Source organism: Diadema setosum, chromosome 10 (genome assembly GCF_964275005.1).
Source record: "Diadema setosum chromosome 10, eeDiaSeto1, whole genome shotgun sequence".
In the NCBI taxonomy this organism is placed as follows: domain Eukaryota; kingdom Metazoa; phylum Echinodermata; class Echinoidea; order Diadematoida; family Diadematidae; genus Diadema; species Diadema setosum.
Window position 1 is genome coordinate 4,307,431 of NC_092694.1, and position 15,646 is coordinate 4,323,076.

Below are 15,646 nucleotides of genomic sequence, written 5' to 3' on the forward strand. Positions count from 1 at the left end.
TTTCTTTTTTAAACAAAAACTATTAATGCAAACACAGTGGTACGCCACACAAACAGCTGTGGACAAGAGATTTACTCTCTGAACCTAGATGTATGTAGTGTGTCCTTGGCTATTATTTTGAAAATAATCATGACATGGGCATACGGAAAAAAAAAACCCACGCTTTTTAAAAATAACCAGATATAGTCGATACGTCTAACACGAGGTCATTGTGAAGAATGGTGGTACATTCATCACTCCTAAAATGAGCGACATACAGGCAAAAGGGACAGCTAAACAGAGTGAGAGATAAAAAGATGGGAGAGAGGGGGAAAGAGGGAGGGATATTGAGGATAGTTTAAAAAATGCTGTACAGAGAAATATCTGTGATGTAGCTATAATTGACTTATTTTGCGAGCTTAGGCCTATTATTGTTGATTTCTGACTCACCCGTCTGATGATATTGAAAAGCGGGAGTGGTGTCACAACACATCTATTCACAATGATATCCACGAACTGAGGTTCGTCAATCTTTATTGAGTCATGTAGGATGGGGCTTCGCTGTTTGAGCTCCACCCATACAAGAAGACAATCGAGTATAGCCAAGAAGGCTGCTTACGCCACACACGAGCAATGTCACTATAGACGCCTCGCAGTTTTGACTTCTGCACTAATATGAAACAATTACATTTGAAAGTGTGGAAATGGATAATATACAATGTACCTCGTGATTAAACGAGCATGATCAATTCTGATTTACTTGGGCCCGTTGCCATTGACGACCGGTCGGCAGGGCATAAAGCCCAATGCTTATAAGGGTAATTATCCTATTCGCAATTCAACAGGTCGCCACCATGTTTATGAAGCGATGGAGCGGTGAATGCACGGTGGCGGATCTGTATTCAACACACATAATATTGATAGTCTCAATTCTAAGACCAATTTCACTTGCGCTCCAGTTATTGGCTTCATTGCGATATACCATTGAGATCAGACACACAAGCTTTCGTCCTAGTACGAAGACGTTCACAATCATAAGCTCACATTTTCTCTCAAGCTTAGAGAACGAGCCGGGGCAGATCGTAGCAGTCGACAAGCCTTGTGAATCTGATTACTAATACGGTTTGCGAAAAGAGACTAATAATGACAATGGCGTCGTGTGCTTGCTATGCAACCAGCGACGCTGGCTGGGGGAATTCGTGCATTGTCTCCTCAACCTATTTGAATTGGGTGAATCTGCAAGTGGAAAGAATCGTAAGGTGCTCTCAACCGTAAAGAGAGCGTTATTACAGAATATCGGCCCAGTTCAAACATTTACGAGCATGCACATGGAATGCACTTCATACCAGCCGTGTCCACTGTTGATATCCACTTACATAAACAATAGTTGAGGTTCCTTACCAGTCAAGTTCGTGTAGAATCTTTTTTAACCTAGTTTTATTCTCTTTATCCAGTGTCCGGGTTGTTTACACCGCTTCCGTGGCTTTTATTCTCACTTTCCTCCTAACATTGGAGTTTTATTTCGGCGATCACACACAGCTGTCTTCACCAAGCAGGGTACGGGCAAAACATGTTCGACCCCACAACAAGTTTACTGAGTTGATCATTTAACATAAAGTCATGGAGATAATATCATCGAAAGCTTCCATTTGGATCCTGGTGCTGGTGATCTTCACGTCAACTCAAGTCTTCGCCCAAAGTACGTATACAGTATCCCTATATCAATGTCCCAATATATCCGTGACCTCTTTTCAAAATTTTGAATAAGCGTAAATGTCGTCTGTCGGACTATCCCACAGTGTATGTTTAGGCTTCTGATTGTGCTACGTGTAGATTACACAAAACCAACTTGTGTTACAATATGCTTGATCTGTAGGGGTACAAGTACGTCTGTACGTTGCGGCACGTCTTGTCTCCTGTAGATTTAGCAGGTGACTAACTTGACTTCGGCATATCCATGATTATCATCGATTCATTCGGTTAAATTTTGTCCTCGGCACGCATTGCATTAGTGGTATTCGTGGTATTACTGTACAATTTGTACCTGAACGTATACACAAGAACGCATCACTGCTGCAAATTTTCAGTGCATTCACTATGATATTATACTTACATACACACACACACACACACACACACAGATATATATGAAGAGTTTGTTTGCAAAAACCGATAAGTCCATTTTTTAAGATTTTGAAGTACGGTATCTGTCATAAAGTACAAAATAATACCTTTTAAATGATATATTGGTCACTACACATAAAGGTACATTTTTGAAGTTATGTTCAAAAGAAGCAAAAAAACTCTTATTATTCTCTTTATTTTTCTTGACCTTTAATCACAAATATCTCCATTTGACAAATATGGACTTATCGGTTTTTGCAATCAAACTCTTCATATATATATATATATATATATGTGACATATCTTTATAAGTGAGATAAACGACACGTATAATATACTTTACTAGCATGTACAGCGTAACATCCGTGTAACTGCGCCCTTGTTTACTTTTATTTTTTGTCTCTAGACTCTAGATGTTCAACTTTAATTTAAGCATAGAATTTCCTACAATGTTATACTCTTTGTGTATTGTTACACACTACACATCATTCAGTACATTTAACGCCAGCAATTTTGGATAAAGGAAGAGGAAGATAAAGTAATATTAAACGCGGACAATAATTCATCAGGAAAGAGGAAGAGGAAGATATACAATGTAACTACAAAAAGTTATGTACATCGTACAGTACATGCAACTAACATTTAACGCGGGCAATATTTCGTTTGGAAAAAAAATGAAATGAAAGATAAACTGACATCGTATTTATGTGCATTTTCAAGCACACATACACTGTACAGCGTAATATGAATAAAGAGTTATTTGAATCAGCAACTATACAGTACATGTACAAAATCAGGTTCAGTGCTACTTTTCAGCACAATCCTACGATAGTACACGCGTAAGTACAATGTACAGTACATAGGCCTACCCTTGTACATTGTAGATCGTGCAGAACGAAACATTTTCAGTGATATCTCACTATTGTCGATATATTACAAGGAATATCCTTGAAGTTGTGATTAAAAATATCACATATTTTGCTACAATTTTACCAGGTTTAATAACAAATAGTTAAAATTTACGGGAATGGAAATAACTTCTTTTTTTTAACGGTCGAACTCTTCATTATTATCATTATTATCGATGAATACAATATGTACAGTATGTATGTATACATGCAACAGGTGTATTCATGATTGTACGGCAGATAAGCACGCATACAAAATAAAATATTTTGGACATTGTCTGATAATTTTGATGTGCAAATGTACAATGTACATCCTGTTGTATACCCGGTACAATATATATTATGATGTAAAATCTAAAAATATCAGCACTTTATATTACAAAATTTGTCATATCTTGTGCGTATACAATAATGTATGAGGGACGATCCATACATGTACATGTAACTGAACAATAGGAATATACTACATGTATGAAAATGATTCTGTCATTCTTTTTCGTTGTTCAATATTTGTTGGGAGGAGGGGAGTCATTTTACAATTATTAAGTCTACATGTACTTCTTACTCAGGTAAGTTGATTATATTAAACATTTTAATTGATCTGCTACACACCATGCACTGTACAATTGCATTTCTATTGGACACACACTTGTTATTTTCTCTATTTCATTAGAGTGACTTTGAGTTTTAGTGTTCTAACAGTAATAGTAGATGTACACAATTGTACATTGTAGATAAACAGTAGAATACATAAATTTGCATGTAATAATAATAATGATTAAAATACCGCAAACAATAATGATAAACAGCATCTCTTTCCCGCCTTTTTGAGACAGATTCAAAGAAATCGACAGTCTACAAAATGTAACTGAAATAACAAAAAGGAATGCAAACCCAAAATAAAAATAACAACAAATATCAATTATGTGATCATCATACATGTACGATTCGAATTAAATCAGTTTGAAGTTACACTGTACGGTACATGTACACGTGTACTTTTGGAACAAAGTGGATGTATGATATTCAGGCCTTGATACGGTATACATTGTACAATGTACAGATATCATTACAATTTGTACGTACATGTACATTGTAATTATTTAGCATTTACACAACGGTTCCTTATTTATTTATTTTTTTCAATTTTTCATACACAGTACAACTTTTGTTTGTAATTGTATATTCTAACTACAGTTGTATGAAGCATTCGGCCCCATGTTACTACACATATTGTTTAAGTACAAAAATGATGCAAGTATGGGTACATACACGTGTACAATCCCGTACATGTAGTGTACATTGTAATACAGTGTATGCATACGTTGTAATATCCAGTTTGATAAACCAAATTTAAAATGTATACACGCGTGCGTAATACAAGTACATTTGTATGATTATTGTATGCATACACTGTCTCTATACGAATGTTGATACATTGTACAATCATAAATTATGTAATGTATACATTCTGTACATGGGTATTTTAGATTTTCCGTATACTGTATGGTCCCTACAACTTACTGTACATTCTGACTAGATATGAATTCATTATTGTGTAATACATTGTACATGTATAATTACATAGATTGTATATGCAATATCCATTTATGTAGACCTATTGGTCAAATCTCAATCGCGTGAAAGTAGTCATTGTACAATAACACTGTGCAACACGCTATTCCAGTGGAGGGCGCACTTGTTTACAAATCAATTTGCTCTCAGAAGATTTCCAAAGACAAGTTATTGGATTTTCGCAGCCATCGCATTGTCCGTATTGATTACAGGTACGTAATTGACCAAAAGCGTTTCTTTTCCTTGCCCTGTTATATCAGGGCAGGCCGCAAAAAAGATTGCACTAGTCTTGGATCAGAATATTGGACTTTTTTTTTGGGGGGGGGGGGTTTCAGCTCGTTATTCCGAAGGTTCGTTATTCCGAAGGCTCTTTAGTCCGAAGATTCGTTATTCCGAAGGTTCATTGTTCCGAATTTCATTTTCAGATTAACGAATCTTCGGAATAACGAACCTTCGGAATAACGCCACAAATGTTCGGATTAACGAACCCTTTTTCATTTTCGGATTAACGAACATCTAGGTATAGGGAATTTGTGTGTTTCGGATTAACGACCCTTCGGAATAACGAACCTTCGGAATAGCGAACCTTCGGAATAACGAACAGCACCCGTTTTTTGTTTTTTTTGTTTTTAGCTGTACACAGCATGTGTCATAAATATCTTAATTCAACTACAGCTACAGTCTACGAAGATTTGATATCCTCCAGACTATACACACGCAAAATAGACATTTTATGTTCTTCTCACATACTGTATTTCTTTTCAGAAAATGAATGATTCAATTTTACTTTATGGCTTCCTCTTCATTCTACATTATGCTATGACTTCATTTCTGACACCTTCATATTTGTCATTTTTGTCATTATACAAACTGTATCTCACCCCTCTCCCTCTTTCTCTCCTTCTGTCGCCCCTCCCCCCCCCCCCCCCATCTCTCTCTGAGAACTTTGGAAAATTTGAGTGCCCATAGCATTGCACTCTGGGATATTTTCGACCAACATTTTGTTTTCCCCGTTGTTTTCTTCATGGCTGCCCGTTGAACCGTCCCTGTAAAAGGGCAATTCGAAAAAAAAAACAAAAAACTAAAAATCATAAATCTGCAATAATGTAAAAAAAAGTCTGAGCTTCATGAACAGATTTAGTATCAAATGCTAAAACTTGTCAAGTTCTTTCATTTCTGTAGTATTTTGATACAATTGACGTGCATTTAGACATTCTTTTCTTTAAAAAACCCATTTGGGGCAAAATTTTAATAATTTTTGTGAAAACACACAATATTTGACTCTCATTATCCCATATTCATCAACATATCAGCATTTATTTCAAAGTACATTGTAGATTAATTAAGAATGGACCAAAAGAAACTAATATTGGCATTGTCTGAGGTACGAACTGTGTTGAAGTATAGATATTGGGACTTTAAATAGTGGACAAAGTTGTGATGTCCGTAACGCTACATTTGTGAACCTGTAGAGCAAGTGCTGAATGTGTTGCACACAATTATCAATCTCTCACTTAAACAGGACCTGAGCACTCATTTCAGAGAAACTTAATGTTCAGATTCATAAATTTATCAACATATCCACATGGAGCGTATTATGTAAATAATCGTTTCCAGAAATGTAATGTCCGTGACGGCAACTATCTAGTATCTAGTATCTTGTATCTAGCAAATGATTTATTGTAACTAATCAAAACTCGGATTGTTAACATTTCAGGAAGACTGGGTTAGAATAAACCATGAAAGGATTCAGAATGTTTATGCTGAGTTGTTGACATAAGCCCACAAAGTCACAAAAAACCCTCTGAAATGTCCGTAACGCTGGATTTGCCCAAAAGTCAGAAGGAAAGAATTGATGTCCTCTTCGCATGTAGAAAATTTGCTACCTTTGGGCATTCTTACTGTATACCTTCATACAGTTGTACAAACGATTGGATTCCCTACTAAATGGGCCCTGTTTCATAAAGCTGTTCATAAAATTACGAACAACTTATGTACGAGCGACTTTTGATCAGTTCTGATGTGCTATACAATGTACCTATCAGAATTTCAATAATCTATCACAAGAACTGATCACCAGTTGCTCGTAAGTACAGTATGTAACTTTACGAACAGCTTTATGAAACAGGGCCCTGCGTGTCAAGAGAGACATTGGCGTTTTACAGTTAAAACTTTGCACAAGTGTCTTCTTCATCATGTTCATGATTTCGTAAATGAAATACACGTCAGATATCATACTTGCACCAATTAGAAATGATGCAATGAATTCACAATGTACAATGTATGTAGACCACAATGTGCATCCACTTTTAGTTTGTGTAGCCTGATTCACAGTGATGGGATGACACTGTACTTGTACTTTAGGTCCTGTCATATTATGACATCGTTGTTGTTGTTTTTTAATCAGTTTTCCCCTCTGCAAACGTCATGGGTGAGATTGCAACTGCTGATTCATATCTTTAATAGAAATGTCGGTAGGCCTACTTAGTTATGGCATTAGAATGGGTCATATATTACTTCCTGGAGCGACTTCTTGCCATAGTTGCCGGCAGTGTTACGATGAAATTGGAACAAAATTAATGCTCAGGCTCTGAAATGTTTGCATTGTACATGTATATGTACAGTGTACGTACACTGCCCACGTGCGTCTTAAAAAAAAAAAAGAACAAAAAATGTTTTTCAACATGCTACTCAAACCGGCGGTTGCAATCTCACAATTATTCATTGTACAGAGGGAAGCAACCACTGAAAAAAAAAAAATATCACAGCACATCTCCATCCCTCTGCTTCAATAATTTCTTGATTTCAATCATTTGCTAATTAATGACAGAACCCAATTATTCTTCATTTTTTTATGATTATGATACCGACACGGGAAGAAGATTATACCTTGTACCTGCATCATGCACAAAATGGTGTAAACGCCGACTGAAGTGATGATCTTTTTATTTTCTTGGGTGTGCCTGTGTGTGCTTGTGTGTCTTTACCAAGATATTGATTTGAATTCGGCATCTCGTAATTAATCGATGCCACCGCAGGACGAGAAAAAAAAAGAAAAGAAAGAAAGATATGCTTACATGTACTGTAGACGTACACTGTAGATCATTGGAAAGGGGGATGGTTGAATCCGCAGCTCTGTAAAACGCATGTGACTATAGCGTAAATCCCAATCGTAAGTGATTGCAAATGGATTTCCGGGATTTTATTCTAATTACTATAGTAACCCCATTAAACGAATGCTGATGCAAATGTACATGTATACACCTGTACCTGGGTAGGCACCTGTCTTAGTTTTTAATTATGCACATACATGTACAACTGTAGGTCCCTTACACTGTATACATATTAACGGACGACTAATACTGATGATGCAAAGCACCATCTTAATGGGGAAGAAATAATAATCCATCTCTGTGCCGAGTTGACCTGTACACGTGTTGTCTGTAGGTAGAGTACGGTTTTTAAAGAATAATTACTCATTTTTAAGTGGTTTCAATAATCATTCACGCCACCAGTGTCTAAAAACTGATTATGTATTCTCTACATTGAACATGTATGTTGTCCCTTTGACCTTTGACCTTTGACCTAGATAAATTGATTTACAATGACCAAAATAGAGTCTTAAACTTACAATCACGTCAGGGTAAATCAGGCGAAAATGTGTATTATAAAGTACAGTACCTATGGTATAGCAATTATGTGTACATATGTACATACACCTATATCCACATGATACATAATTAATATACTAAATTTATTAACGTGTTTTCTGCAAGTACAGTTACAACCTGCATATCTATATTCTTTTCTGCTATTATGCCATATGATAATACACACCGTATTTTAGCACGAAGTGTTTCATCACGCTTCCATTCCCCAATGGAATCTACGTGAGATCTGAATGCACAATAGTATTTTCAAGGTTCACTATGTGGTTAAAGGTCCTGTTACTTTTTGGAGCAGTAATAAAAAAAATGTTCAAGTTATCAGATTTGATGCATGTCTGTAGGTCTGTAGTAGCACAAATCACCCTACATGTACCATATAAAATTTTCACTATACAGACTGAAATACATTAAGCCATAACTGGGATAGACGGTTTAGTCTGGAAACATTTTTTTTTATTATCATAACTATTTTTCACATTTTGTGTATTTCAAAATACTTACATGTACCATCGATCATACGGATTCATTTCTTCTTCTTTTTTTTTAACAATAATTGTTTCTATCCCTAACTCACATTTTAGAACTATTTTAAAGCACTATACAATGCTGTGTTTTTGTTTCATCTGCAAATGGTAAATATTATGCCTTTAACGTCTTCGCGAATCGCGATATGTATATAGTCCCGTGCTTTATAGCATAAAGCCAGTGCTATACTGGGCCAGCGAGATCCAACTTGGGTCATCAATTATGTCTGTAAATATTGTGTGTGAATTACACCTGTAACAATGTAAATACACCGGGTTTATACACTGTACGCTATTGACAATTATTAATGGCAGCCATACACGTAATATGCTTTCCTGCGATGAGTGCGAAGCCAGGACATACAATGTACTAGTACATAGATAGATCATTCTCCATCCATCACACTTTGTGACATGCATAAACATCTTTGTGACATGCATAAACATCCCTCCCAGTACCAACATCAGTGTACAATTATTGTACATGTACATTGTACATTGTACAATGTACATGCTACAGTATACACTGCATGCTTACGCGGTATTTCCCAAAAGTATTACATTATTTCGTCAAAATGCCGATACATTGTGTGTATACAATGTCATGTAGGCCCTACAAGCAATATTCCATCTGCAATGAGAGATACAATACTGACAATACATCCAAATGATGTATGGTAGGCCTATAATGTACCTATGTACATGTATGATGTCAACCTGCTGAAGCATACAGATTTCTGCATGAGTATTGCATTATGAGAAATAACAAAAATATCTTAAGTGAGTTGTTTGTTTGTTTGTTGTTGTTTTTTTATTAATCTATATACAGAGCTTTTAGAAGCTTTGAAACACAATATGTAAGAGCGACAAGGGACAAGGGAATGGTACAGTTTTGGTGGAGATGAGAATTGGGCTTTTAACTTTTTGCGAGATACCAACGTGACCAAGAAAACACTTACATGTATGATATAGTACAGAACATACCTTTTTAAGAGGAATTCAAAGTCCATTTGATGAAAATTGGGTTTGGAATGACTGAAACATCCAAAACAAAGCAAAACAAAGCGATCGTAATAAAGTGCGGGTCCCACACTTTATTAGAATTGCTCTTTTGTGGATATCTCAGCCATTTCAAAACCAATTTTCATCAAATAAACGTTAAATTCCTCATAGAATTACAGTACATGTACATCATGCTCTTTCATATTGTTTTCATAAGAGGTTTCTCATTATCTCACCAAAAATGTTACAAACCTGAAATCAGATCTCATCCAAAACTATACGGTCCCTTTAATATAATTATACATGCAGTCAATATGTACATTAATGTACCTGAGATATACACTGTAGAACAAGAAGATAAACCAATGCTCGTATCTGTTTACGCGCAACGTATAGCACCAAACAGTCATGATAATTAGAATAACCATTTAAGAGTTGCTCGATCTTATTTAAATCAGACACATCCTTATCATTGCGAACAATAAATATAAATGAAGATGTGTTGTTTCATAGAACACCATACACTTGTTTGGTCTGACCAATTAGATAAATGATCTGTCTCTATAATTCGCACTGATGAAAATGAAAACGAAAGGATTGATGTACAAGCTCTGAGGAAGAAGCGCAAAACCGTTACCTAATATACAATCCCTGTACATGTGTTATTGGTATAGTTTAAACAAATTTTGAGAGATGGTAATCGAAATCAATTGTTAAATACATTTCTAACTTAACGAATTTTCAATCAGATGCCAAGTGGTGAAAAAAAAAAAACCCACATATTTTGCGTCATACTCTATTACACCAACTATCTATATGTGTACATCGCAATAAGACGTTAGTTATCCCGAAGGCGAATAAGCAACATTGTACAATGTACATTTTTGTAAGACTAACTTCATTGCCATGTTTCTTTCAATGTCGTCGAGCACTACTTTTGAAGAACAAGCTGAATATATTTGGAAAGATTGGGTTCTTTTTTCGTTGACACCTCCACACACTTCACACACACACACTCACACACACACACACACACACACACACAGATGCAAAAAATACACACCATGTGGAGACAATTTGAAGGAAAAAAACCAACAATCCCACTAAGTTCAGATCTTTCAGAAACAAAGTTTAGAGAGAATCACGAAGGTACATGTAGATCGGAGAGAGGATGCGTCTCAACGTTGCCATTGTGCCGTTGAATGTTTCTATGACAGATATGGCTCCATACAAATGCTGTGGATCATCATCATTGTGTATCGATCTATCAATTATTTATCTACACTAAACAGGTCCTGTACATATTGGTGTACTCAATAATCGCCTAAATCGTTAGTGATTTAACTTGCGATCCATTTTGCATTATAGTCTTCATTATTTTTACAACGATAGTACCATCACTACAAGATCAATATTAATCTCATTGATATCATTACAATGTACATGTATAATGATATCAATGGTATAATCAGTGCAGTCATCATTGCCATCACCGTATTCTTGTTCTTCACTGCATAGATGCATGCGACAGTACGCCATGTCAAAACGGAGGAACGTGTATTCTCCTCTCGGGAGCTTCCGGCTATGTCTGTTTGTGTGCGACTGGATACCAGGGAGTGACATGTGAATCACGTATGTACCATAAAACTTATCATCTGCTCTTCCTGATGTAGGCCTAAGCCGATTTTTAAGAATGTATATGTACAAAAGAAAAATAGAAGAGTTTAAATGTATTTTCAACTTTTTTGAAGTTCGGTAATCCTCAAATACAGAAGAGTATTCTTTTTTTCTCAATAATATTGCACTCTTTACAAGAGATATTTCTAAAGATATCAACAAAATCGTGACTACCTCGTATAAGTGTAATAATGCTTTCTTTGTTTGCAGCAGCTTTACAGACTGTAAATCACAAATATTTCATACTGATTATAAAAAAAAAACAATAATTCACGGGTATACGTATACAATATGCATTCAAATTCTTCTACGGCTACTTTGGGGCTTCTGTTCACGAAAGTTAAGTCAAAAACTGAGAGCATAATACCAAACTAAACTAAAATGCGAATGAATATTTACGTTGCATTTGTTTCAATTATGAGAGATATCTTCATGATAATACAGTAAAAATACAATATAGAAAGCTGGGACGCAAAAACATCTCCCAACCTGAGAGCTATCATTGATTTGGTTGATTTGGCCACGGGCATGCCAGGCCGGTTTCCAAGGAAGTTTGCATTTTGTATACTGTTCTAAGTGAAGAACGGTAATATTTCAACATCTTATTTTGAATCAAAATACTAGTACCCAACAGACTTGGAAAAAAAAACTCAGCACAGAAAAAACAGTGGGAAAATACTGTTTGTTTTGTGAACTGACTACATTATTGTATACATTATGGGGATTAGAAATCATACATCTCATGCGTAATGTAAGCCTATACATGTATATTCACATGCAGCAGGATTACAGATTAGACGATGAATCCTTAAAAAGAAGAAGAAGAAGAAAAAAAAAAACAACAAGCTTGTATATTTCTGAAACTCATTCACGCTACATACATATTTTTCTGTGAATTGACGGTTTAATTGATCACATGATTAATCATGATTAATCATGATTAATTACATGAAATCATTTAATCTCTCACGTGTTGATTTACTTCCAGAGACGGGAGCTTGTAGCAGTGCGCCCTGCCAGAATGGCGGGACATGTGTTAATGACATTGACAGTCAAGGCAATGAGGTCTACAGCTGTTCCTGTCCAACGGACTATACAGGATTCAATTGTCAGACATGTAAGCTACATTTGTTGTTGTTATTTTGTGTATTTATGAGTGTACATCAGTCTTTATCATCATTGTTATAAATAACAGCAGTTTGTTCGTTCGTTTGTTTGTTTGGAATTGCAGATAGACTTTTCGTTGCAAATTGAAGATCCAGTATGCACTCTTGAGATAAGGGTATAGCGATGATGATAATAATAAAATACAAAATGAATGTAAGTTTATAAATAAAAATAAGAAACAAAATATGCAGATATGCTCCACAGCGTTGCATGCTTTCTTGATACAAGCGTGAGTAATGTAGGCCTATACTTGCATATACATGTACATGTAATATACGATAAAGCATGAAGTGATTGCATTTTAAAAGAAAACAAAACATGAATCAATACTATACTTTTAAACCATTACGACAGTAATATACACCTGCCAGGTGGTACACGTTTACAATATTTATTTTGATGACCTGGACATGAAAGCTTAAGGGGAGCTGTACTAAATGGTCCATACTCCTCGTTGTGATAAAAGAAAAAAATGTCTTTTGCATATTTTAATAAAATATTTTCGGTGGTTTGGTAAAAAATCGTCATCTTCCTCTTTCTTTAAATTTTATCTCAGTCTTTTCACAACAGCCATGTTTGAGCGAGCCTTGTCAAAATGGAGGGGTGTGCACCGAGGCATTAGGCCGATATACCTGTTCTTGTCCCACTGGATGGTCCGGTGTCACTTGCGAAGAAGGTAAGAAGCGATTTCTTTCTTGTAATATTCTTTCTTTCTTTTTTTCTTTCTTTCTTTCTTTCTTTCTTTATCACGGGGCAATAGCATATTCATATCTATAGCTCGGTGTGTGAGGAAGTGAATAAACTGATGCTTCAAAATACTGGTAACAGCGTTCAAAATTTGTATTTTGATTGACTATTAACGTGCATATAGGAATTTGTGTTGACATAGGGCACCTAGATGACTCCAGTCCTAGATGTTGGTTTGGTTTCCCGTTTTTTATGTGCATTATTTTGTTCCTATCTTTCTTCCTCCTCTCTCCCTCTCTCCGCGTGGGCTCTCGTCCTTTCTCTCTCCCTCACTTTCTCTCAGATCTTGCCAGGTGAGGTGTGTTTGAATCTCTAAAACAATCTTGAGAGGGTTGCGTAAATTCCACACCTGATACAAGACCCTCTCGCTGTAATGGGCGAGCGAACCGCAACCCCACTCAGCTGGGCTCTCTTCACCATACAGCGAGAGGGCCTTGACAAAAGGCTAGGGCCTAGGGCCGGCCGCGGCCGGGCAGCGATTTTTTTTTCCGTAACCCTAACGCGTCGAAATTGCCAATTGTGTCACTTGAGCAAAGACTATCAGTGTACTGGCTGGTTTTGTACGCATGCGCTTGTACAGTATGTACACATAACCAGTGGCATGGTTGTCTGCTAACACAGAATCAGATTCGAATACTTCAAACATAACAACGGGTTTGTGTGTGTGTGTGTGTGTGTTTAAAAAAGAAGGTGATTCAGCAGCACAAGTGTGTGCGTAAGGCAGATATGGATTGGCTTGAAGTTCGAAAGCCTTTTCTGAGATATTCATGCAGAATTCTGTGTCAAGTAGTACGCTACGCATGGAATGATTTGTATAATATCAAGGCCTATATTGTACTGTGTGTTGAGAAAAATATGATTTAGAAGCACAAGAGATAGGAATTCGGCTGCTTATTTTTGTTCAAATTAATTTCATTGTAAACATGGGCCTGATATCGATGAAATTCTAATAAAGAATATCATTATAAAAAAAAAAAGTTTTTTGGTGTATTATTCTGTTCGCACTGCAAGTATACACTCAACAGTAACACGATCCCATTAATCGAAGTTCCAAAGGAAAATGAAAAGTGAGGACACAAGTCGTACATGGTAAATTGGAGCTTTATTCGAAGATGTTTCACATGAGCAGGCCTTTTTCAATCAAAGTTACAAATCACTGGTCACTTTCACTGACAGCGATCACTTGTGTTCAGATTATTTTATGGGCTGCCTTACGCGCAGCCTCAAAAGTGGAGTGAGCGTCAAGTGGTGTCCGTTGACAAGCCACGAATGATTGTTTGGTTTTTTTTTTGTGGGGGGGGGGGGCGAGAGTAGGATAATAGTGCTGCTTGATATAATGATGTGTACATAGGCCGTGAGGTAAAAGAAATTTCATTTCATTTCAACTCAATTCAGTTCGATTTTATTGCCCGTTTCTGGAAATTTGTTTTGTTAGCATGCATACAAGTTACATCGATACACAGAGTACACGTTTAACATGGATACATAGACATGATAAACACACAAGAGATATACAGCAATACAATGTCAATGTCATTGTCAGAAATACATAACATTAAAGAAATATCAATCTGTATAAATCAACGTTGTGTTGGGTGTGGTGTGCATTTACATACACTAGTGTGTAAATATGTATCAGATTTATAATAACTATATAAAACTTTTAAACAATATAAATTAATACATCTTTACGTCTAAGTAAATGATTGTATATATAAAAATCTCGAAGGCTATTTACGTGCGTGTGTGTGCGTGTATGTGTATACGTGTGTGAACGTACAAAAATGTAAGTCTATGTTTTTTGACAAAACTGTATAAATTACAGCCATACGATTGTTCTTTTGTTTTTGTTTTACAACAGCTAAGATACTGTATGATATAGTAATTTGCTAGTCAACACTGTTAGGATGGCGTTAACTGCTGTCTGTGAAGGGTTAGTGTATAGGATCGCATTTGTAGAACATCAACAATCTACGGTTTAAAGATGTTAAAAGCAATGACAGTATTCAGTGAAACATTGTGCCAACATCCATGTGACGTTTACATGAATGGTTAGTCCAGCGTGGCACGACATAACTATGTGATGTATAAGGTTGAGCCAACATTGGTTCGAAACCAAGATGTTGACTCCACTAGGAATTAATCACCTACACAGTGTTAAAAACTTCATTCTGCCCTCCCCCCCCCCCCCCCGCAGAAAAGTGGTGTTTTGATGTGCTCGTCACTTAATTTATGAAGAGTATTTTGATAATTTTTTCCTTCGTAGGCATTTGTA

At 36.1% G+C, this 15,646-nt stretch overlaps 1 protein-coding gene across 1 annotated transcript in view; it reads left to right on the top strand.

Annotated features, from left to right (window-relative positions):
• Window positions 1-1,599: 1,599 nt before the first annotated feature.
• The window catches only part of LOC140234424 (uncharacterized), a 101,553-nt gene continuing 87,506 nt past the window's right edge, over window positions 1,600-15,646 (top strand). Inside the window, exons 1-4 of the mRNA XM_072314469.1 lie at window positions 1,600-1,678; window positions 11,299-11,412; window positions 12,446-12,574; window positions 13,181-13,300. Coding sequence (XP_072170570.1) covers window positions 1,600-1,678; window positions 11,299-11,412; window positions 12,446-12,574; window positions 13,181-13,300 — 442 coding nt within the window. The remainder of the gene's footprint in view (window positions 1,679-11,298; window positions 11,413-12,445; window positions 12,575-13,180; window positions 13,301-15,646) is intronic.